Source organism: Xyrauchen texanus, chromosome 7 (genome assembly GCF_025860055.1).
Source record: "Xyrauchen texanus isolate HMW12.3.18 chromosome 7, RBS_HiC_50CHRs, whole genome shotgun sequence".
Classification (NCBI taxonomy): domain Eukaryota; kingdom Metazoa; phylum Chordata; class Actinopteri; order Cypriniformes; family Catostomidae; genus Xyrauchen; species Xyrauchen texanus.
In genome coordinates, this window is record NC_068282.1 from 45570853 (window position 1) to 45597249 (window position 26397).

Sequence of the window (26397 nt, forward strand, 5' to 3'; positions counted from 1 at the left end):
CCTCAGAATCACAGTTAACATAAGTTTTAAAGTAACACCAGCAGATAACATTTCAGAACGAGGCAGCGTCTCTTTTGCTTCCCTTCTGGTCATTGTGTTCTCATTGAGGTCTGATAGCATGGAATAAATGTGAGAATCTAGGTGAGAAGAGGCAGTGCCACTACGCTGCTCTGACTGGCCGATTACCCTGTAAATGCGATACAGCCCACCTATCGTTTAAAAAATAAATAAAATTGCAAATCCGAATGAATGGGTCATTTATAACTGACATTATAAGCAAGCTTGTTAAATTTACAAGCTTGGTTCAATTAAAGCTCCTGTCCCTGCAACCTTTATCACGACTGTGGTTTTACTGAGAATTTGTTGACTAATCATCTTAAAGGAATATTCCGGTTTACAAGTTAAGCTCAATCAACAGCGTTTGTGGCATAATATTGATTACCACAACAAATAATTTCAACTCATCTGTCCTATTCTTTAAAAAAAGCAAAAACATGGGTTACAGTGAGGCACTTACAATGAAAGTGAATGGGGCCAACGTTTGAACGTTAAAATACACGCTGCTTCAAAATAATAACCCCAAGACATAAATAATAATTGTGTTAACATGATTTTAATCTGACACATACTAACCTTTCTGTGTAAAGTTATTGGCAATTTTACATCTGTTACCATGACGATGTAATGTCAACAAACCCTAAAGCCCTAAAATAACTGTAAAAATGACAATTTAAACAACTTTACAGCTCAAATAATACACAAGTTTTAACAGAAGCATTAATTTAAGTGCTTTTATAAACACTTTAGATTCACATTTCTGTGTATAAACCTTCCAAAAATTGTCCACATTCACATTCATCGTCCCTGTGGCAGGGCGGAGGGCGGGGCCGGGTCGTGATCTTACACACCCGGTCCCGTATTAGGCCAATCAAGCCTCCGAAAGGGATAAAGGTCGACTCCAGAGGATCGTGCAGGAGAGAGATAGTTTAATGACATGTCCGTCATGTGTAAGTTTATCATTAAAACTATTATTTATATTAACAAGCCGGTTCTCGCCTCCTTTCCATTGATCCCTTTACACTGGTGCCGAAATCCGGGAAGGAGGAGGGATATGCCGTAGTAGAGTTCTCGCCACTACCGTCCACCCCAACGGAGCCGACTGCGAGGGGAGAAGGGGCTCCTTACCGACCGCCTGGAGCGGTCAGGGCCGCTGCCAGGGGCGCAGGAGTCGCCTACCGGCCACTGAAACGCAACAGGATTTGAGACCGCGAGCAGGGAGGGGCTCGCTGCCGACCACCTGGAGCGGGAGAACAGCTGCCAGGGGCGGGGGAGACCTCTTCTGTTCCCAGAGAACGCTGCAGGGCGTTCCGTCTGCCAGGGGCTGGAGGTCTGCCTCTGATCCGCCCGGAGATGCTCGGCTGTCGTCCGATAGAGGGTGGAGGAGTGGCTGAGGAACAAGCTGCGGCGTATCGGAGAACTGGCGAGTAAGAGTTTTTTTTTTCATCTGTCTCTCCTCTCTCTCTCTCTCACTGCCGCTCTGCGTTGGCCTTTTCCCTCTCTTTTAAATTTTACAGTGTTTTTTTGGGAGGGTACTACACTGTTACAGGAAGTACCCCCCAGTTTAATTATTTATTTTTCCCTCCCCTTGTCCCCTCCCTCGTCCAGGTAGACGGGGATGAACTGCCGGCAGACAGGGCTTAGGGCACGCCCTCCCCCAGGGAAAGGGGGGGGGGGGGTGTACGTCATGCTGGGGGTCCCCAGCCTGAGAGAATGAAGGAGGAATTTGGTAGGGCGGAGGGCGGGCCGGGTCGTGATCCTACACACCCGGTCCCGTATTAGGCTAATCAAGCCTCCGAGATGGATAAAGGTCGACTGCAGAGGATCGTGCGGGAGAGAGAGATCGTTTACGGACATGTCCGTCGTGTGTGTTTGTGTCGTTTGTCTAAGTTTTATATAAAAATATTATTTATGTTGAAAAGCCGGTTCTCGCCTCCTCCTTTCCATTGATCCCTTTACAGTTCCCATTCACTTCCATTGCAAGTGCATCACTGTAACACAGATTTATGCTTTTTTTATGAAAAATGAGGTACGAGTCTAAATAAATTTTTGTAGTAATCAAAATTATGCCACAAATGGCATTGTATTGAACCCGGGATACTCCTTTCAAAGAAGGTGACTATTAGCAATAATAATAACAAATAGCATTTGTTTTTATTATATTACTGTATTTATTATTTATTTTTCAAGCAATGCATTTTATATAAAAAGAATGCTAATATAAACATACAAGCATGTAATAGTATTGGTGGCGTGGTTTTTTCTAAGCCCAAAAAAGTGAATGTGAGCCACTATGTTCGAAATTCTCTCATAGCTCAAAATTTTCACTGAAAAATAACATTTGAGTTGTTTCTCAACAAAACCTTGTTGAGACGTATGTCTTCAAAAGATGATGCACAAATCGCAAGGATGACTTTTATGACACATTTGGGGACTTTTTAAGCTTTAAAGTGAGTCACTAAGCACTGCTATTCTACTGAATAGACAGACAGTGATATTCATTAAAACATCTATGTTTGTGTTCTGCATTCGAAAGCAAGTCATACAAGATTGGAATGACATGAGGGTGAGTGAATTATCACATAATTCACATTTTTGGGTGAACTACTTATTTAACTTAGAAACTGTATAAACTTCAAATTAAATGAAGAGAGAGAAAAAAATGCAGAGAGAGGACTTTGCCACCTCTTTTCAGAGGTCCACCACACACCACTGCCATCTTCCTACTATGAGCACGCCCAATAGGCCCTTGCGTAAACATACACAAACACTCATACACATGTGCGCAAGTACAAATCCACAAGTTCACAGGCTAAACCTATCTCTCTGGCACTTTATGCAAGCACTTGCATCAGTAAACATCTACCCGCATCATCTTTCATGCTCCCAATAAATGTTTTAAATCAAGTGCTAAAAGGGTAGAAAACAGATCACTGTCTCTTTATTCACCGCAGAGATGGAAGATTTAAATATAAATGAACGTGCAGCTTTTCAAAGCCACAGCAGACTCCTAACACCTTGCTTTGGTGAGTGTCTGAGTAAACCGCTCTCTGAACTGTGAATTACACTTACTGTATTTGAGATATTACACCACAACAGCTCGATCCCACATAACATCTTAAATCATCTAACAGCCGCCTGCCCACACTCACACTTCCACCTTTGTTTGTTTTCTTTGCGACAACTCTTTTTGCTTGTCAGAAATTTTGACAGAAAGCAGAAGTGCTTGTTTGCGAACAGCATCAAGACAGAGACGTTTCACATCTGGACTGATGATTGCATATTTGAAGTGTACATTAAGGGTTTCAATATAGAATGCTGTGAATGCATTGATTTAAGTGGGACGTCGGAAAGATGCGGAAGAAAAACACAAGAGTTTGCGGTCATCGTGTGACCAAAAGTTGATCTTAATCTGACCTAGGTATCCGTTCTTTCATAAATCCAATGAATGTATGCTGTCTTAAATTCAAACTGACAGCTCTTTTCATACTTTCATTATAAATCTTTCGCATCCGTTCACTTCCTGTACGTCAAGCTCTCTGTCTAGTGTAGGTGCCCTAATATACAGCTATATTGAGCAGGATTTTGGAACAATATGATTTCAGTGAGCAGAGTTACCCAACACAAATCAATGTGTCTCGAAGAAAATGCATGTAAACACACTCAATGAAAATAGAAATGCAGCGACCGTCAAATATTTCCTGTCGCACCACGGTTGAAACTGGTTAGGACAAGAACTCAGGTTAACATGGAAGAGATGTGATTTATTACTTGATGCTTTGACACATTGCATCTAATTGGTACATAGTGTTAGTACACTACATTTCAAAAGCTTTAAAACACAAGAAATTGATGCTTTATTCACCAAGGATGCCATAAATGGATAAAAATACAGAGTAATGTTGAGTAATATATATATATACATATACATAATGTATGGTGCAATAGTCTTAGACACGTAAGATGTTTCACAAAAACATTTGTTATATGACTGTATATATATAATATATGTAACCGGCCTGCTCGCCCCGCTCCAAACGGGACTCGAACCGGAGGCGGGTGCACTAACAAGGAGGCTAAAGGCTACAGCCTCTAGCATCAGTCGCTAGTGCACCTCTTGAGGTCAGGAGAGTGAGGTTGACACACTGCACAGTTATCTACCACTTGGCTCCCGTTACACTCACCCCCCTAAACCTCACTCCCATCCGGGTCATGGCACCATTAATGCCGGTCCTTCACACCCTCCGAATGGGACTCGAACCGGCGTATCTGGCCTGGGAGGCAGGTGTGCTAACAAGGTGCGCTAACTAGGAGGTTAAAGGCTACAGCCCCTAGCATCAGTTGCTAGTGCACCTCTTTTAGGTCAGGAGAGTGAGGTTTACGCACTGCACAGCTATCTATCTACCAGCTAGCTCCCGTTACACTCACCCCCCTAAACCTCACTCCCATCCGGGTCACGGCACCATTGTAACCGGCCCTGCTCGCCCCACTCCAACGGGACTCGAACCGGCGTCTCCGGCGTGGGAGGCAGGTGCGCTAACAAGGAGGCTAAAGGCTACTGCCTCTAACGTCAGTCGCTAGTGCACCTCTTGAGGTCAGGAGAGTGAGGTTTATACACTGTACAGCTATCTAGCAGCTGGCTCCCATTACACACACACTATATATATATATATATATATATATATATATATATATATATATATACTTCAGTCTACAAAGGAAATAATGTGTAACTTAATCCAAAATAAATTATTCTAATGTGCTAATTTGGTACTCAAGAGACTTTTCTTATTACTAGAAAATTTGAAGTGTGCAAATCACAATATAGTGTCTTTTTCCAGTTGCTGAAGTATGAAGCACAATAGCATTTCTCACAACTCATTTTATATTTGCAAATGAAATTTTGGTTTCAAAAATTACCAAAAAGCAACAACACCCCTCCTGAAACATTAATTTCTTGCAAAAAAAAAAAAAAAAAAGTCTTAATGTTCTAAAACTTTTGAATGGTAGTGTTTATCTCTTATTGAGTTTTGATTGGCAAACAGGTCAAGAGGGTTGCAAACAACTTAAAAAAAATGGATGGATGGATGGAAAGTGTTAATACACCACACAAACATTGTTTTCCTAACCTGAATCACTAAGAGTCTTGTGTACTGTACTCAAGTTGCTTTAAAAGCATAATTACCATTTTATTTCCTCTCTCTAAAAATCATTACCAAATCAAACTGAAATAATTATATAATCAAAGCAAAACAGTGTGATTGAATCAGATTTTTCGCATGTAATCAGACCATCTCGACAAATTGAACAAAAGCTTTGGTCGCAGTTTCTAAGGATTTGCACTGCAGTTGCACTTTCATGCTGTAGGTGGGACCTCAATTAAATCTTTTTTAATTACACGATTAATTATGTACTTGATAATTATATGAATTAGTTAATTGTATGAACGGCCCTACCCCTTGTCGTGGTACCACGCACAATTAATGTTAACAGCTATGATGTCGCCAGTGATTTTGGAGAGAGAAAAAAAAAGGACTGTCAGTGGATGAAGAAATCAAATAAATATATGTATTTACATACATACATAATGTAAGCAAATATAAATACTGTGCGAATTCAATCCATCTAGCAACACAAAATTGTGAATTCTCGTATAACTATGTTACAGGTGCTATGCCAATATTTCTAATAAATATGTTTAGGTTAAGACCAACTGACTGTACATTATCCAATTTATTATGCAGCCACTTAACAAATAGAAATATAAATTATATAAAATAATGATTTGACTCTATTATAACTATTTTAATGTCCAAGACTAAAGAGACAATGGAGATAGATGAGACAGGAAACTATACCATAGCTTTATCCGTTGCCTGGGACAACAGCAGTGTTGGGTAAGTTACTCAAAAAAGTAATCTACTACAAAAAGACTACTTAAATATTGTAATCAGATTACTTAAAATGTTTCACTGATTACTTCATCAAGAATGTTATCACATTACTTATTTCCTTTAAGTTACTTTTTTAAAACACTTCAAACTAATTCAAAATAATGTCTATATTTCCTCCTTGTTCATTGACTCTTTAAACATACACAAACATATGTATATATTAATGCGATTCCTGTTTTAAATGCATTCTTCATATTTAGTATTATTTTAGAAATATGCGTAACCCAAGTAATAAGTAATTAACTGTAAAAGTAACTGTAATCTGATTACAAAAATTTGAAATGTATTGCAATACAATACTTTTTATGCTAAAAAGTAATGTGATTACAGTAATTAATTACTTTTAATAGATAACACCCAACAATGGAAAACGATCAATTCTATACATCATAGGGCTCATTATAAATATAGATCTGACTGGAGAATGCTGCGACTGACATAATAGAGTCCAATTTCTAGAGAGCCACGTGGCCATGACCATCAAATTTGTTTTATATATGTTAGATTCTCCATTGTTTCCACAGATGGGACTATCGTCATTTAACATTGACAATACTTAACTATACTACAACAGTTCACCACACCCACCATTCTCCTTTTATCACATTAAACCTAAATTCATCTGTCAAACAGTCATAATCTCACTCCTTCCTGCGATCACTCATTCATCTAATTCCCAGCAAGCTGTCTGTGCAACCAGTCATGCGCAGCAAACACGGCATTCTGACAACATGGGGTAATTAATTGCAGTTTTTACACAAAGGCAAATGATTGACAGAGTCGTGCTTGCCATGGATCCTCATTATTCCACGGATGCACTTTCTTTTCCCTGGCACCTCCCTATTCCTATCCTCCTTGATTTTCTTGCATTCTTCATCTTTTTCACATTTCTCTTTGAGTGCAGCATCTGTTATAAGCCGTATGTCACTGTGTGAATATTCTCCCACAGAGGCAGTGTGGACACGCTTGACTTCCATGACTCGGTGGTTCACTAGTTATTGAATTATTGAGGTATTGTTATTGATTCTCTGTTTAGAAACACAATGGCCATGTACATGCTTAATGCGGTAGTGACTCCTCGGATGGATAGGGGAAATTCCCTAAACGTTTGTGCCACTTTAGCACACTTTTTTTGAGAAAAAAAAACAAAGCGTCTTATTCACAAACTACCCACACTCCAGTTTAACAAAGCATTAACTGTGCTAAAATCATGCAAAATGTAAATTAGGTCTTTGTCATTATTTTCAGCGCAAAAACATCAATACTTAACTATACTACAACAGTTCACCACGCCCACCATTCTCCTTTTACAACATTAAATCTAAATTCATCTGTCAAACAGTTATAATCTCACTCCTTCATCTTATTCCCAGCAAGCTGTCTGTGCAACCAGTCATGCACAGCAAACACGGCATTCTGACAACATGGGGTAATTAATATCAGTATTTCCACAAAGGCAAATGACTGACAGAGTCGTGTTTGCCTTGAATCCTCATTATTCCACAAATGCACTTTCTTTTCCCAGGCTCCTCCATATTTCTGTTCTCCTTGATTTTCTTGCATTCTTCATCTTTTTCACATTTCTCTTTGAGTGCAGCGTCTGGTATAAGCCGTATGTCACTGTGTGAATATTTTCCCACAGAGGCAGTGTGGACACGCTTGGATTCCATTACTCAGTGGTTCGCTAGTTATTGAATTATTTAGGTATTGTTATCGATTCTCTGTTTAGAAACACAATGGCCATGTACATGCTAAATACGGTAGTCACTCCTGTGATGGATAGGGGTAAATTCCCTAAACGTGTGTGCCACTTTGCACACTTTTTTTTGGTGAAAAAAAAAACTGCGTCTTATTACACCACAACACCCACAATCCAGTTTAACTGTGCTAAAATTGTGCAAAATTTAAATAAGGTAATTGTCATTATTTTCAGTGCAAAAATGCCCCATTCCTATGCAAATTAGGCTAATTATCAATTGTGCCTTATTCACACAATGCTGCACTATTAGCCTCGTACAATTAACGTGCTGTTATTTTGCTGCACATGTTTTGTGGCTGTGTTTGCACTGTTACCTGATTTGCATGATTCCTTTTGTGAACCAGTTACTAAAATAATGTAGAAAACGTGTGCAAATTAGCACTAATAATTCATAATTCCTGCATTGTTAAACAAGTAAAAGTAGCACTATATTTAAAAAGATCAGATTTACTCAAATCAAATGGTCTCAAACACATCTGCTGAAAGTCTTATTGACATCTGAGACAAACTTATTGACATACATCGTATAGACGCATTGCAGATGAGCAAACAACGTAAAACACATGTCTTCAAGATGTAAACACACACATCAAATAGACATCTGGGTACGTGTGCTATCAGGGAATCTTCAGTGTCACTACTGAATCGACTGCAAAGTTGTGATCTTGCAATCTAAAATAAATGCAATGAAATAAAAATGACTGCGTATCACAAAATAATCACAATATAACACTTCTTTTAATTGAGTTATCATCTGGGCTGCATGCAAAAATAGCAAAACCAGTGTAGTATGACGCACGAACAAGTTCAGTAATTGTAAAGACTCACAAACCCACTGAATGACTCACTGAATCAGTCAGAGCAGTTACTGATTCAACTTTTGACTCACTGAAGTGAAGTTATTATTATTTAGCTAAGCAGGTGCTACAGAGATCTGTAGGAAACAATGTGTCAACAACAGACGCAAGTCTTTGGTCGCTAACTTATCTTTTGTCAATAACAGCTAAAACCAAACGGGTCTTACAGTTTGCCTTGTTTACAGTCGCTATACACCAAAATGTTACTGATTATCACTATGTCAACTAGGGCGGGGTGATAACATGTTATTGATATTTACCTGGAAAAAACGTATTTCTATATCTTCGATCTATTCAATATTGTATATATTTTCTACATCTAGATGATTGGATCAGGTACGTCTAGCTAAAAAACAGTGGTGGAAAGAGTACAGATTTTGTTTTACTTAAGTAAAAGTACTGCTACTGAAGAAATAATTCATTTGAGTACAAGTAGAGGTACTGATAAATATTATGACTAAAAGAGTAAATACTTAGTTTGCCAACTACTCAAGTAATTACATTACAAGTTACTTTATGAAAATTATATTATATATAGTATATAATCTTCCATTTTTAGAACACCTAGACATTTTTGTTCTTGAAAGAAATTATGCTTCCTTTCACCAAGGATGCATTAAACTTGATCAGAAATACTGCCAAAATCATTCATTGCTCAAATTATTATTATGGTTTGAAATAACTGTTTTATGGTGTTAATGGTATTTCAAAAGCATTCTAAAGTGCTAATTTGTTACTCAAGAAAATGTTCTTGTTATTAGGACAATTGAAAATGGTTGTGCTATATGCGGAAATCATAATATAGTGTGTTTTTTCCCCATTTGCTGAGGTATTGCGTTCTTACAAGTTGCTTTACACTTGCAAGTCAAATTTTGGTTTTAAAAATAGGCTAAAAGAAACACATTTCTCCTGAAATTCTAGTCTCTCCTAAATTCAGTTGTTTTAGAGAGATGAAGGCTATTCCATGCATTACTGTTTTGAAAAAAAAAGAAGGAATCTCTAACCAGGATGGAGAGGGAAGTGGACAGCCCAGATGCACAACAAAAAGTCAAGTATATCACAGTCTCTAGTTTGAGAAACAGACTCCTCACAGGTCTTAAACTAGCAGCTTCTAAATGCCAAAGACCTGCATTGCTGCAAGAGGATTGGACAGATAGAATATTTGAAGAATACAACGTTTATTTAAAATAGAACTATCCATTTGTAACATTCTAAAAGTCTCTAAATCGTCTCTAAAATACATAATGTGCATTGGGACTGAAACACATTCCTATTTCAGGTTTATTCTCATTCATTTATGTCCAAGTATTTTGGCTATTAAGTTAACATACTGTACAAAACTAACATAATGTAATATCATAAAGGAGGAAATGTATATAGCCTAACTATCCAGACATGGAATGAGATTATTAAACAAACTGTTATCAACTTTATGCAAACTGAATAAAATAAACATTTCACACAGTGTTTGGTGAGAGACATGATTGATTCAAACACTAAAAGTGGTTGTTCTGTATATGTAATATTGTTTGTAAGTTGTAATAATAAAGTCTTAATTAACATTATGGTTATTTAAAAAATATTAAGTAAATTCTAACATTTGTTTACATTATGTTTTGTGATTTCTCATACTTTCTTTATATAACACTCATCCATTGCGCACTTTAGGCCTCTAGAAGGTGAGGCTTTTCAGACAGATAAACAGCAGCACAGGGCAGGGAAGTACAGAACCGCACCATGAGCAAGAGTGTTACCCGTTAGGATAGTTTCATTTGAACAAGAGGTGCGAATGGGTAGGGCATTTAACGTGGGAGTACCAAACTGATGCGAATTGATAGCATGTCTTTGCTTGGGATGATGTGAGGAACCGGATGGCGGGAAATGAATAATATTCAGTTAAATGTCAAAAGAAGATCACCATCCATCCATCCATCGTCAACCGCTTATCCTGTGTACAGGGTCGCGGGGGGCTGGAGCCTATCCCAGCTAACATTGGGCGAAAGGCGGGGGACACCCTGGACAGGTCGCCAGTCCATCACACAAAAGAAGATCACAATGTTTGTAATTGTAACTATATCAGATACTTTTAATAAAACACGGGTACTCATTGCATGGGCATTTTTTGCCTCCATATTTTGAATTTTGGGGATTTGTTAACAATTATGGTGGCGTTTTTGCCCCGTGTCGCCATTCATTTCCGACACTATTGCCATTGGATCTAAGGTATTTAAAAAGTTTGTTATAGACATATAGTAGCAAGATATCCCCACATATGTCAAACTACATTGTTTTAATGTTTGACACAGTTAAAACATTGCCTAAGTTTGATCAGTGGTTATACGTGTTCAGACAGTTCCCTCGTACCTGAATGAACGGCTCCTTTCCAGAATAAAATGAAATATGCAGAAAATTACAGTATTACAGTTCTTGTATAGTGACAGGGCATAAAGTCTTGAAGAAGTTAGAGAAGAGAGGACACCGTCGTCAGGTTATGCAAGCTGCTGTGCTCATGATGGAATGTAAAATATTTAAAATTCTTTAAATGTGCCTTGTACTCCAAAAACTTTGCAGTGTGTACATGGCCAATAGGAAACAAGGGGCCCGCAAGGTTTCACATGCTGTATAATATAAAAGGTCCAGTCCAGACTGTCTTAACAGGTGCTCTGTGGTAATCTTTAGTGGAAATGACGCAAACCTATTCACACTAAAGTCTATCACAAGGGAATGTTTTCATCAACATTAATCTGTCCATCTGTCAGAAAGCTTGTTCTACTTTTATCTTCCACTATATTGTTTAACTATCCTTTGTGTTTTATCATGTTGTTTCAGCTCTGGGTTTTCTCGGACACTCTACTTTTTATGGCCAGCTGCGTGATGGCGGATCACAAACTTCAAGCGGTGTGCAGTTCTGCCCTGTAATCTTCAAAAACCACGATTACAAAAGACGCATCTTTCTCTCTCAGACTCATCCATTAACTTCACTCTGAACTGAAGCTGTGATCTTGAAAAATAACAGCTTTTATATTATATAGAAAAACAGGGTTTTCACTCTCATGGGTCTTGTATCATATGTAACCCCCAGGGCCGCATTAAGAGCTCACTGGGCCCCGGGGCTATGAGTTACTGCAGGGCCCCCCCACCACTTTAGGTCACCAACTAACATAACCTGTCAACATAACTTGCTAATAGCGAATATAGGGGTGGGCGATGAGCTAAACGTTATATCATTATACGAGTCATTTTATCTATCTATCTATGATATACTTCACAGTCAAGTTATATTACTTTTAATACGATTTTTATCATATCAAAATTTAATGCCACTAAAATTTCATAATTCTTGTGACCAATTTCAATATCCCAAAAAATAATAGTAACTTAAGAAAAGAATCTCAAGCTTACTGATGACAAGATTCACAAATAACAATAGAACAAAGGCACATAAGAAATCGACCTACTTGAAAAACTTAAAGCACTGAATAATATTATACTGTATAAAGTAATCAAATATACAATACATAGTTTTCACTATAAATTCAAAATTCATTCTTATTTATTTTACAAAAGTGATTCAGTCAAGGGCAGTAAATTACTTTCTTTCTGATGTTTGATTAACATTATTGACACAAATGGCGACAGCAGCTTTATTAGCAGCTTCTGTCACTTTAAGACCTCAGGGTCGGAACTCAAGTGCGCTGTGCAAAACCGTCTCAAGTTCACCATGGTTTTAAAACGAGCATTTACAAAATGAATTTTCTCCCGCTGCTTACTGTGCCTGAGCAGTTTAAAATAATTTGGACTCAATGGACAGCACCTGAGTTAAATATATGAGTGTCACAGCAAAGGGTCTGAATACTTAAGACCATGTGGGGTGCTGTGTATTATTGTACACACAGCACCCCATATTGACAGAAAAACACAGAATTGTTGACATTTTTTAATAAATGTGCAAAAATGTCAACAATTCTGTGTTTTTCTGTCAATATGGGGTGCTGTGTGTACAATAATGAGGAAAAAAATGAACTTAAATGATTTTAGCAAATGGCTGCAATATAACAAAGAGTGAAAAATTTAAGGGGGTCTGAATACTTTCCGTACCCACTGTACATTAGTGAGACACATATACATAATTGAACCCCATGTTCCACCCTAACAGAGCTTTGGCAATACACACCTAAGAGGGTAGGGGGCGTTACACATACAAACCGTACATGTTTCATTTAAAGACACTTTATAAAATGGAATTATCTAGAAAGGGACACAACTAAAAGCAACGAATGAAGCAGAATATCTCATAGTCCATTTAGTCTAGTTATGTTTAACTACCAAACCAAATACCTAGTAGAGAAGTTAGTGGATGTAGAACAAATATAATGAAACAACTAAGAGTAGGCCCTTGCCATGGAATTGGCTATATACAGTGCACAGTATGCATAATATATATTGCTGCAATAGTAAGAATATTATGTTAGTATGGTGTTACGAATATAGGCCAATATATAACTCTTAACAATAAAGTTTAATTGCTAAATGTTTTTCAAGGTTGTGTGCTATACAGTATGTGCGTCAATACAGATACGATCTGTTACCCAGAAATCCCCTCAAAGAGTATACAGCTGCAGGCATTTTAATCTTTAATGATCTGAACTTAACTAAAAATCCAAGGCAATGAAACGTGCAACAATAACAAATAGCTACTGGTTATTGAACTGTATGTGTCTAGTGCACTTAACCACCACCACCACCACCATCTCAACAACCAATTATGACCCAGAGGTATTAGATTACAAATAAAATCATTGTGAATTGTACGTTCGTAGTGTAGCAACCTTTGTCTAATTGTTCCAGGGGTTGTTCAAATCGTAAACCATTTAAAATGATTTTGCTAATCATTTAAGATACCCATATGAATATTACAACAGAATTACCACTCCACTTTCTAGCTTTAAAATTACATCTACACAGTATCATATTAATTCTTCAAATCTTTTTGTGCAAATACAGTGCCTTGTCTCTTGATAAACACTTTATTTTTTAAATGTCAGAATGAAGTAGTGGCGCATGAAACATTGACCTACAATTAGCACCTGCTAATTTAATACCTTTTGATTGAAAGCATAAAAATAATTAGTCAGTCCGTATAATTGCTAATTAGATGGAAATGCATATGTACTCACAATTAACAACAGCTGTATGGAATAAAGATCTATTGGCTCTGAATACCAGAAGTATGTCACATTCTTGGCTTACGCACAAAACCACTGTAGCTTGTGCATTAGCTCCCAGTCGCTATTTTCTAATAAATGCTTAAACTTTTTGTTGTTGTTTTTTTTAACCCTTGAATTGTAGAGCTTAACAGTATCCTGTAATTATCATCTCAGAGGGTTGCTTTTGTTCAAATGTTGTTTGATGCCATGGAAATCAGCTTTCTGAAGCCTACACACGCAGAGTAGACTCTGGATTGCATGCCAAGCCAAAATGGAGCCCACTCAGATGCATGTTTCACTGTGTTCTTAAGTTGTAGCACAACATTGACCTTGGCACTCCTGTCAACTGTTTTCAAATGAAAAATTAATCTTTTGGATTTTCATGCTCGGATTCCAATTGGAAAATAACTACGCAACATACAGAGGACAGGGAGAGATTTATTTTTTCTGAAATAGTTTTGCATTTTGTATTCCCTTGCAAAAATTTTGCGTTACCTTGTAATAGTTTAGGTTTCTTCATAAAAGGTTTTGCATTCCCTTTTCAAATGTTTACATTTCCTCGCAAAAGTTTGCACTCCCTCACAATTAGTTTAGCATTCCCCCAATAATTTTTGCAATTATTCACAATACGTTTTACATTCCCCCGCAATAGCATGGGTTCCCTATCAATAAGGCAAGCATTCCCTCACCATGCGTTCCCTCACAAAAAGTTTTGCATTTCTTTGCAATAGTTTGTGTTTCCTCACAAACACATTTACATTCCCTCGCAACAAAAGTTTCCATTCCCTCGCAATAGTCTGCATTCCCACTAAATAAGTTTTGCTTCCCCATACAATAGTTTGGGATCCCTTGCAAAACTATTGTATTCCCTCGCAATAGTTTGCTTTCACATGGAATAAGATTTGCTTTCCCTCGCAATAGTTTGGGTTCATTCACAAAAAGTTTTGCATTGCCTCCCAACAGTTTGCTTTACCATGTAAAAAGTTTTGTGTTCCTCACAATAGTTTGCGTTCCCATGGAATATGTTTTTCTTTCCCTCGCAACAGTTTGGCCTCCTTTGTAAATAAAAGTAGATGTCCTCTTGCAAAAAGTTGTATGTTCCCTCGCAAAAAATATTGCTTTCCATTGCAATAGTTTGGGTTTCCTCCAAGAAGTTTTGCATTCTTTTTGCAAAAAGTTGTGCGTTCCCACCAATAGTTTGGGTTCCCTCACAATAAGTTTTGCTTTACCTCTGCAATAGTTTAGGTGCATACATCTTTGCATTACCTCACAATAGTTTTGCATCCTCTCAATTATTTCGAGTTCCATTGAAATATTTGTATCCATCCCTTTCGAAAATATACTCTTGGTTTTACTACAGTAACATAGTTAAAATACTTTTAGTGAACCATAGTAACCACAGAATTTACCATGGTTTTACTGCAGTAACTATAGTTCAACTACGGTATTTGTCATAAAACCATGATAAATCTTGAACCCAAAACAATTGCAGGGTAAACCTCATATGGTTTACTTATAGTTATCTATTCACATAAAGCTCAGATAAGAGAAAGTATTTTATCAATGAAAAAAATTACACACACATCCTTTAATGCCAGAGCAGGGTATACACAAAAGAAAGGAATTAAAAGAATATTAGAGATGCTTGCAACATCAAAGATAAATTCAATCTTCAAAACAACCGCATACCCTCAGTTCCCCTGTGGTTTCTACAGATCACAGGAAGTTGACACACTAATCCTCACAGCCAGTTTTTACTGAAGAGTGCTTCCTGAACTCACCGAGCATGCAGGCATAGAGAGATTTGTGCACTGCACACAATGGCTCTACATACTAGAAACTGCCGTTCCATTGCATTTCAGTGCTCAGAGTCACAAAATGAGAAAAAATAATCTGTTTTCAGTGTAATTGTTAGCTGCCGTTGAAAAAAATATAAAATAAAAAAACATCTGGATTTAGGAAGATCTTTGGATTTAGCGTAGCTGTTATTCTGACTTCTCATAAAATCCTTGTAACCTTGAACATGAGTTATGTGTTTCAACTGTTTTAACTGGCCATTGTATATAGAATGAATATGATTTTGAGCACTTAAGTCACACTTGAATTTGAATATGAAATTCATGAACGAATTTCATTGCATTACATACATAATATCAAACAAAGTGGCATATCCAAACAAATGATGCTAGGTTTTCACAAACTTTACTTTTCTACAACATTTTTGCATGACTTTTAACCAACTGGTGTCAAGATGATTTTTCATGACTATAAAAAGGTGCCCTAGAAGAGTCACCACAAGTGTAGTATCACAATAACTATGTTTCCCTAACATTTGACAACCAGGAACTGTTCAAATACATACATACGCATCAAAGAAAGCAATGAAATCTGACCTTTTGTACAAAGTTAGAATGATAATCAGATTCTGCTCTCCACCCTCTCCTCGCTGGGTATTACAGGAACTGTGCTTGACTGGTTTAACTCCTATCTCTCAGGTAGGTCCTTCAAGGTAGCCTGGAGATGTGAGGTATCCAAGCCACATCAACTACTTAATGGGGTACCTCAGGGATCAGTGCTTGGGCCACTTCTCTTCTCTATATACACAACATCACTGGGACCCATCATTCAGGCACATGGTTTCTCATACCACTGCTACGCCGACGACACACATCTCTACTTGTCTTTCTAGCACAACTGCTTGATTCTCTGCCTGCCTGGCAGACATCTCGGCCTGGATGAAGGAACACCACCTGCAACTCAATCCAGCCAAAACCAAACTCCTGGTCTTTCCAGCCAACTCTGCTGTTGAACACAACATCACCGTGCAGCAAATGTTACACCACTCCTTGTCTCTCTCCACTGGCTAACTGTTGATGCACGTATCAAATTCAAGGCTCTGATGCTGACATACAGAACAGTCACTGGGTCTGCTCCAACATACCTAAAATAATTTCTGCAGAGCTACACGCCCACTAGAAGCCTGAGGTCGGCTAAGGAACGTTGCGTTGTTGTACCAACACAAAGAGGCACCAAAACACTTTCTCTGACTTTCAGCTTCATCATACCACATTGGTTAAAACACATCTTTTCCAAGAGCCTAACCAGTCACAAAAAAAATAAATAAAAAGAAAATAGATTTTGCACTTGTATATGAAAGTTTTTAATATGGCACTTTTGTACCACTGTCTCCTTAAGATGATTCGCTTATGTTTTCCTCTTTTGTAAGTCGATTTGGATAAAAGCGCCTGCCAAATGAATAATTTTAATCAATGATCTCAGATTTGCTTACATTTGAAAAGTGACCTATAAATACAACAGTATCATTTTTCTTCTTCATTTCACATCATAACTTTACTTCAAATATATAAAATTCTATGTGTTTTTTGTTTTGTTTCCTGGCTTAAAAAAAAACATTTTTAATGGAGTCTCAGACTTTTGGATCCAACAGTATAAATACATATTTATATAGTCCTACATAAAATTTTAAAGCTAACCTAATACCTAACTCAACTTCAAAGAGTTCAGTTTTTAACTTCTAAGAAAAAACCTCTGCAGCAGTGCAGTATTTTCAGAGTCTGTCCAGCATGAGGCAAGATCAACCGTTTGATATGCTTAATTACTTTACATTATGAATGTAGTGTGTATTAACTTCACACTATTGACCATCTTCATCAGATTTCATCAATGCTCATAAATCCTTACTGAGGGAAACCGACTAGGGTACATATTACAGTGCAATTTCATGAAGACCAGTATAAGCTGACATTATTGGCCGATGTTTCATTGGTGATCCAAAAATTAAAAATGAATAGTTATGATGTTTCTTTTAAATTGATAATATTTCAATATTGAGCTCTTCGCATTAGTTTTTAAAGCTGCCAAAGAAAAAGCAATAGTTCACCCAAAAATCATGACCTCATGTCATTCCAAACCCTTATGGGCTACATATATGGTGGTTTTTGATATCCTGTGGTCACTGAGAACAGTTGTTGCATGGACAAGAGGAACATAAAGATTCCAAAATTATCCTTTCATGTTCCACAGAAATTAATAACAGCATAAATAAATTCCTTTAAACATATGAATGAGTATTGCATGCTCTTTACTACTAAAACTCTTGCAATGAAAAATAAACTCTGACTGATTTGTTCATCTAGTCTCAAACTGACCTCTAATTGATGTTGCCATCCGAATCCAGTGATGCTCCCAAATAGCCACTGTGTGTGTCCAATATTTGATTATGTACCGGTCTCCATGGCACTGCGGCCATTTGTGTGCTAATTAATTACCAAGCTTAAGAGCTTGTAGATAATTGGTATGTACACCACCATCAATTCCATTAAAAAGAGCAATTATCACCTTCCTTATGCAAATTATTGTTTCAGAGCCCCCACTCTCTCATCAAATTAAAAAGAGACACTTGAGCCAAACTGCACTGCTCTAGATCACACTTCTTTAATATCACATTAATAGCAGGAAAAGATGTCGTTTTACGGATGCGTGAGTGTGTCATTTAGATTGAATCTTTTAAGAAACCAATAAAAAGTATACTCAAAAAAAAAAATACTTAAAATATGCTGTCTAAAGACTTCACAAGACTACACAAAGACTTCTTAATATGTTCACATTAAGTATATGCACTTGAATGACATGAATAATTAATCTAAAAAAGACAATTAAGTTCCCTATCTGTTACTCACTCGACGTTGTGTCTATGAGTTGACACTAGGGGTCGCACCTGCGGCACCCAGACATCTCTGATCTTGAGAAAAGGCCAATGGAAATCGGCGTGTGGAATTTGCATGCCACTCCCCCGGACATACGGGTATAAAAGGAGTGACGCTGCAAACACAGCGTATATATTCAGATATATTCTTCGGAGCAGAGCAAGCAAGTTCACAACGCTGTTGGATCTACGGCGCATTCCAGCAGTCCTCCCCCTCGCACACGATGGTTGTGCTGAGCAAATACCCCTGGGCGCTTCAGCAGCAGAAAAGAACAACTTAGTTTATATATATACGAAGGCGTCCCCCTGCGGCAGCAACACTGGCTCCACCACAGCACGCCCCAGTAGGCTGGCCCCGGCGTCCAGCCACCCGCAGAAAGCAGACTCCTCCCGTCTCATGGTCGGTTGCCAAGAACCCAAGATAGGCTTCAAACATTCCCCAAGACGGACAGTCCAGTAAGTAGGAGACCCGCTGCACAGGAGCTGATAAGAGCACCACTCCTTCCCACGGTGGAGGGCCGGGTGGAGGTTCTTTATTTCCTTTTCTTACATCACTGCATGCCCCAAGGGCCGCGGTACCCACATTCTAAGAAAAAAGCAGTCTTCTCATTTCCTGGGCCTCACGGACGGTGTCCCCGGCCATTGTCATCCTGACCACCGGGCACAGTTTCTCTCTCTGGCAGGCATGGCTCCTCGGAGGCAGTGGCAAAAATCCACCCCTGATGTGATGGTCTCCACAGGCTACAAGGACGAAAATCTTCCTCCCCCATCCCAGGCTGTTCCGAGAGCGGTCACAACGAGCCAGGTAAGTGCTTTGATGTCTCTAGACTCAGCACCTCGGGCTCCGCCCCGTCACGAGGCCCCGCCCGCAGGTACGTCCTGTAGTTCCCTTGGTCTTATATTTTCATAAGTGAAAAACCGGTACATTATTCCAAACTTTTGGCCATATGGACTATTTTCCAAGGCTTCTGAAGCCATATAATATATTTTAACAAAATCTAAGTTATACACTGAAAACCGTTCCCTCTTCCTAAGCTCAGAAATGGATAACAGAAGTTAAAATGTCACGTCAACACCATTTGACACTAAACACCATAATTCATAATTCTCGCGTGGAGCTTGGGATGCTGAAGCAGAAAAATTTTTAGCAAGCGTCTGGCGGTAGACCTGAAGGATGCGTACTTCCATGTCTGATTCTTCCTCGACACAGACCCTTTTTCCGGTTTGCCTTTGAGGGTCAGGCATATCAGTACAATGCCCCCACTCCCCCTCAGCCTGTCCTTGTCCCCTCGCGCCTTTACGGAATTTGCAGAGGCAGGCACTTGCTAAGGGAAGTGGGCGTCCACATCCTCAACTATCTCGACGACTGGCTAATCCTAGCTCACTCGCGGGACAAGTTGTGTGCGCACAGGGACCTGGTGCTCAGGAACCTCAGCCGCTTGGGGCTTCGGGTCAACGGGAAAAGAGCAAGCTCGCCCCAGTTCAGAGCATCTCTTTTCTCGGCATGGAGTAGACTCGGTCTCAATGATGGCGCACCTCACCAACGAGTGCGCGCAGTCATTGCTGAACTGTCTGCATGTGTTCAGACAGAACAAGTTGGTCCCACTGAAATCCTTTCAAAGGCTCCTGGGGCATTTGGCATCCTCAGAAACGGTCATGCCGCTTGGGTTGATGCATATGAGACCACTTCAGCACTGGCTACAGACCCGACGGCACACACCGTGTTCTTGTCCCCTCCACCTTGAAAGTGTATGTAGCCGCTATATCGGTCCATCTGGTTGCAGCAACATCTATGGCAAGTGCTACAGGAAGCATTGGGTGAAATGTCGCCAGAGTATCTGGACAAACTGACACATGGAATGTCAGGGATCTACAAAGCTGTCATTGCTGCACATGGAGGATTTATTGATGAGAACACTTTGAAGTAGTTTAAGTTTTTTTTTAAGTTTAAGTTAGTTTTTCAAATTGTAATAGTATTTTTTCATGTTATTAATGTCCTGACTATATTGTATGTGATGGACACATTGTGATCAGTTGAATTCCACTTTGGTGAATAAAAGTATACATTTATTTTCATAAGTGAAAAACCGGTACATTGTTCCAAACTTTTGGCCATATGGACTATTTTCCAAGGCTTCTGAAGCCATATAATATATTTTAACAAAATCTAAGTTATACACTGAAAACCGTTCCCTCTTCCTAAGCTCAGAAATGGACAACAGAAGTTAAAATGTCACGTCAACACCATTTGACACTAAACACCATAATTCGTATGTGTCTTATGAGCAAATGTTATTGACATCAACAGCACCACATTTGATTTGAAAGATTTTTAGTGAATAACAACTTAAATTTTGATCTGCTCATCTTACAGAGCTGTCTTCAGAAGACTTACAATATAATGAATGAGCCCTATGTATAACTTTTATGATACTTATGATACTTAACAGCCTCAGTCCCCATTCACATTCATTATATGAAAATAAGAAGCCAGGAAACTATTTAAAATGTATTATTTTCCTTTTCATGAAAGAAAGTCACATGGATGTGGAACAGCATCAATGTGAGTAAATATTGACAGAACTTATTTTTGGATGAAGTATCCCTTTAACTATCTCTAACCTTTGGTGACACAGGTGCTTGTACAGGCCTATACCTCTCTCATATTAGAAAAGTAGGTTACGGAGTGCTATTGTGACTTTGCCGCATGAGACCCCAACCGGGAAATCATTGCTAAATAAATCAAATAGGTGCCGAGATACTGCTACACTCAGTCAGCCCATAGAGACATGACTGACCATTGGAGTATAAATACACATACTTCCATAACAGCCCTGTTCACGCAGGAAGTGACCTGAAATCCAACAGTTAGATATTAATGATGGAGTCATATAAATCAAATGCTTTCTTTTGACTGAGCTTATTTGGTTTTAATCAAGGTAAGGATGCATATTCTTCTGATTCAGAGTGATTCCTTCCGTCATTCCTTCCTGCTGGCTTCTTTCCTTCTTTTCAAACTTTCTTTCTTTCCATTTTTTCAACTTACTCTAATTCCTTCCGTTTTTGTAATTTCTTACCTTCTTTCCTCCCAGCTTTCCTTTCCACTGGGTTCCATCCATCAATCCTTACAAACTTACCTCCTTACTCCCTAGCTAGCTAGCTAGCTAGCTTATTTCTTTCTTTCAAACTTTCTTCCAAACTTCCTTCTTTCCTTTCACCTTCCTCCCAGTGTTCCTTCCTTCCTTCCTTCCTTCCTCCCAGCTTACCTTCCTCCTGGCTTCAATCCTTCCTTACTTCTCTCCTTCCTTCCAAACTTCTTAACTTCCTTCCTTCCAAACTACCTTCTATTCTTCCATCCTTCCTTCCTTTCTTTTTGACTTTTCTTACCTTTCTTCCTCCCAGCTTTCCTTTTTACTGGGTTCCATCATTCCATCCTTACAAACTTACTTCCTTACTCCCAGCTAGCTAGCTAGCTTTCTTTCTTTCTTTCTTTCTTTCTTTCTTTCTTTCTTTCTTTCTCCTGGCTTCCTTTCTTCCTTCCTTCCCCCTTCCTCCCAGCATTCCTTCCTTCCATCCTTCATTCCTCTTTGTTCTTCTTTCCTTTCTTTCTTTCTTTTCTTTCTTTTTCTGTTTTTGCTCCAAATAGCTGTACATTAAAAAAATATATTGTTGTACTGTAAAGTATAGAATTTAGTGCTTTTTGTATCTCTGTGTTTATATTGTGAATTGTTGCTGCAGTACACAAAATTGTTGCAGATATTGAGTTTTTTGACATATATTGAATTATATCTGTATTATTACTTTAAAGACTCCATAAAATCAAAATATGAGTTTTAATGTTTTATTTCATGTCTATCAGCTTTTGGCATCTATGTGTTAATGTATTTCGAAAAGTTAACAAATATAAGTTGACAAAATGTACTTTCTGCAGTCATCCTCTTCTGGGAACACTGACCAAAAATATTGCTGACTCATCTTGCACAAATGTATTTTGTTCAATCAAATGCTCTCAAGAATGAAAATGAAATTCGCACCCCCTAATACCACTATTTCAGATTAGCAACAACAAGCAGCAAATCATAGTTCACAACTGTGACATAAACCATTTTTTGAGGCTATTTTTTACATGTTCCACCTCAGCTTCCTGTTTCAATAAGGAATCCAACAGAAAAAGAAACAGTGCTCACCAAGCCAGTTCATTGTGTCTTTAAAGTCCAGGGGGGTGGGAATCAAGCGTGAAACAAGACAGATTTGAATGTTTTTTTATTCACTCACCAGAGTTGGGGTCTGAGTTGCCATCGGCTTCGGTCCTCTTGTCAGGCGAGGCCTGCTCGTAGAAATCATCCTGTGCCTGCACCAGAGGGAGCGGGTGTGAGAGGAGTGGCCCACTGCCCACTGGCTCATGGTCACCCAGCCCACTGTCACTGCAGCTCTCCTGCGAGCCATCCGGCAGATGAAACGTGACCCGCCGCTGAGACTACAAAACCAGACAAAAGAGAGACAGAGTTCCACATTAATGCCTCACCTCCCATACCAATGAACAACACCACAAGATATCTTTACAGCAAGAAACATTTATTGAAGCAAAATTGTAAGATGTAAAATTGTATTTTATTCAGAGAAATGTAACACAATTTAGCGAGGATTTACACTTGAACCATGATATATATATATACAGTGAGGAAAATAAGTATTTGAACACCCTGCTATTTTGCAAGTTCTCCCACTTAGAAATCATGGAGGGGTCTGAAATTGTCATCGTAGGTGCATGTCCACTGTGAGAGACATAATCTAAAAAAAAAAATCCAGAAATCACAATGTATGATTTTTTAACTATTTATTTGTATGATACAGCTGCAAATAAGTATTTGAACACCTGTCTATCAGCTAGAATTCTGACCCTCAAAGACCTGTTAGTCTGCCTTTAAAATGTCCACCTCCACTCCATTTATTATCCTAAATTAGATGCACCTATTTGAGGTCATTAGGTGCATAAAGACACCTGTCCACCCCATACAATCAGTAAGAATCCAACTACTAACATGACCAAGACCAAAGAGCTGTCCAAAGACACTAGAGACAAAATTGTACACCTCCACAAGGCTGGAAAGGGCTACGGGGAAATTGCCAAGCAGCTTGGTGAAAAAAGGTCCACTGTTGGAGCAATCATTAGAAAATGGAAGAAGCTAAACATGACTGTCAATCTCCCTCGGACTGGGGCTCCATGCAAGATCTCACCTCGTGGGGTCTCAATGATCCTAAGAAAGGTGAGAAATCAGCCCAGAACTACAGGGGAGGAGCTGGTCAATGACCTGAAAAGAGCTGGGACCACCGTTTCCAAGGTTACTGTTGGTAATACACTAAGGCGTCATGGTTTGAAATCATGCATGGCACGGAAGGTTCCCCTGCTTAAACCAGCACATGTCAAGGCCCGTCTTAAGTTTGCCAATGACCATTTGGATGATCCAGAGGAGTCATGGGAGAAAGTCATGTGGTCAGATGAGACCAAAATAGAACTTTTTGGTCATAATTCCACTAACCGTGTTTGGAGGAAGAAGAATGATGAGTACCATCCCAAGAACACCATCCCTACTGTGAAAGCATGGGGGTGGTAGCATCATGCTTTGGGGGTGTTTTTCTGCACATGGGACAGGGCTGACTGCACTGTATTAAGGAGAGGATGACCGGGGCCATGTATTGCGAGATTTTGGGGAACAACCTCCTTCCCTCAGTTAGAGCATTGAAGATGGGTCGAGGCTGGGTCTTCCAACATGACAATGACCCGAAGCACACAGCCAGGATAACCAAGGAGTGGCTCTGTAAGAAGCATATCAAGGTTCTGGCGTGGCCTAGCCAGTCTCCAGACCTATACCCAATAGAGAATCTTTGGAGGGAGCTCAAACTCCGTGTTTCTCAGCGACAGCCCAGAAACCTGACTGATCTAAAGAAGATCTGTGTGGAGGAGTGGGCCAAAATCCCTCCTGCAGTGTGTTGCAAACCTGGTGAAAAACTACAGGAAACGTTTGACCTCTGTAATTGCAAACAAAGGCTACTGTATCAAATATTAACATTGATTTTCTCAGGTGTTCAAATACTTATTTGCAGCTGTATCATACAAATAAATAGTTAAAAAATCATACATTGTGATTTCTGGATTTTTTTTAGATTATGTCTCTCACAGTGGACATGCACCTACGATGACAATTTCAGACCCCTCCATGATTTCTAAGTGGGAGAACTTGCAAAATAGCAGGGTGTTCAAATACTTATTTTCCTCACTGTATATATATATATATATATATATATATATATATATATATATATATAGTTCAGCCATGAAACTCTTCCATGCAGCTGGTTGGTTCCCTTTTAGCTAGTTGTAGTAGCCAGTCAAACTCCCCTTCCTATCTTCTCAATCCCATATAAACACCCGTCTCAACCCGGCTAGCACTGTAATGCGTGCCATGAGAGCTCTTTTGTCCTCCTAATTCCCCAGCACCACCTGTATAGATCTGCTACGGGGTCTTCCCTATCTTACCTCGCAGCAGCACTATGCATCCTAACTAGTAATTCTGAGTGCTTCAGCTGAGCAAGCCTCTCACTTGCTCAGCAGCAGCAGCAGCAGCAGCAGCAGCGTAGCAGATCTATTCTGCCAAGACTAAACCTACCTACATTCCATTCCCATTAATAAAATGCTGTTTATATCTATTTTGAGAGTTGTTATGACTGATATATATATATATATATTTCCTAATCAATCTATTTCTTTAAGAATAAACCTCTCTTAATTTGGTTGGATCTATCTGAAAACAAGACAATGTCACAAACTCGGTCTGACAGCCCTCTTATTTCTGTTATCTGTGAATGCGTTTGTGTCTGTCTTGTGTTTGAGCGCATGGCTCTGTTGTGTTTTTTGTTTAGTCCGTGTCATGTTGATTGTCAGCACCTGTCCCTCATGTATGTTCATCTATATATTGTACCCTCTTTCCTCTTGTGTTTGTCGATTAGTTTTGTTCGCAAGTTTGTTTGTTCCAGTCTTGTTCCTGGCCCTGGTCGGTCATAGTTATTTGTCTTTTTTTCTAGTTTACATTTTGGTTTGCATTCTCTCCCATGTGATAGTTTTGTGTTGCCTGTTTAGTTTTTTTCTGTTGTTTAATAAAAGATACTCTATTTTTCACTCATTCCTGCACTTGGGTCCTTCTTCCTGCTAAGCATACTATGACAGACTGAACTGACCAATATTGTTTCTTTTTCATTTAAACCTCGTTCACCTGTGAATCGTCAGGATCACACCCCCAGAGCATATTCAATCTCCATCAGAGGAACCAGTCGGTGAAGAAGTTTACGCTTCAATTTCGAGCGCTGGCCTCAGGTTTGGGCTTCGACCAGGAATGCCTATTTGATCTCTTTGTGGCAGGCCTTGTTGAGCCCATCATGTCTTGTTTTCCTGTTGGGTGTGTAGATGAGAGGCTTACCAAGACCATAAAATTGGCTTTAAAGTGGGATAATTTTATCTCAGCCTGTGTCTCAGAAGGCTCTCTCTCTCTCTTTAACCCTGCCAGAGGACAGCAGTGCCCCCTCATCAATGTTAGGTGCTGCAGCCCCTCTTCCCATCACTCATAGGAGAAGGAAGAGACTGAGCTCCACACCTGGCCGTTCCCCTGAGGCCGTTGATGAGCCTGTCCTCTTCCCTGAGGCTGTCGACTATCCTGCCCAGTCCATAGCGGCCTTCGCTTTGCTCAGTCCAGTGGCCAGCACCCATCAGACACCAGCTACCAGTCTGTTACTCATCCCAGTGGCAAGCACCCATCAGACACCAGCGACCAGTCTGTTGCTC

At 39.1% G+C, this 26397-nt stretch overlaps 1 protein-coding gene across 1 annotated transcript in view; it reads right to left on the minus strand.

Moving 5' to 3' along the window:
- The window catches only part of LOC127646963 (protocadherin-9), a 377566-nt gene that overhangs the window by 111709 nt on the left and 239460 nt on the right, over nt 1–26397 (minus strand). Inside the window, exon 3 of the mRNA XM_052130964.1 lies at nt 22836–23037. Within this exon, the coding sequence (XP_051986924.1) occupies nt 22836–23037 (202 nt within the window). The remainder of the gene's footprint in view (nt 1–22835; nt 23038–26397) is intronic.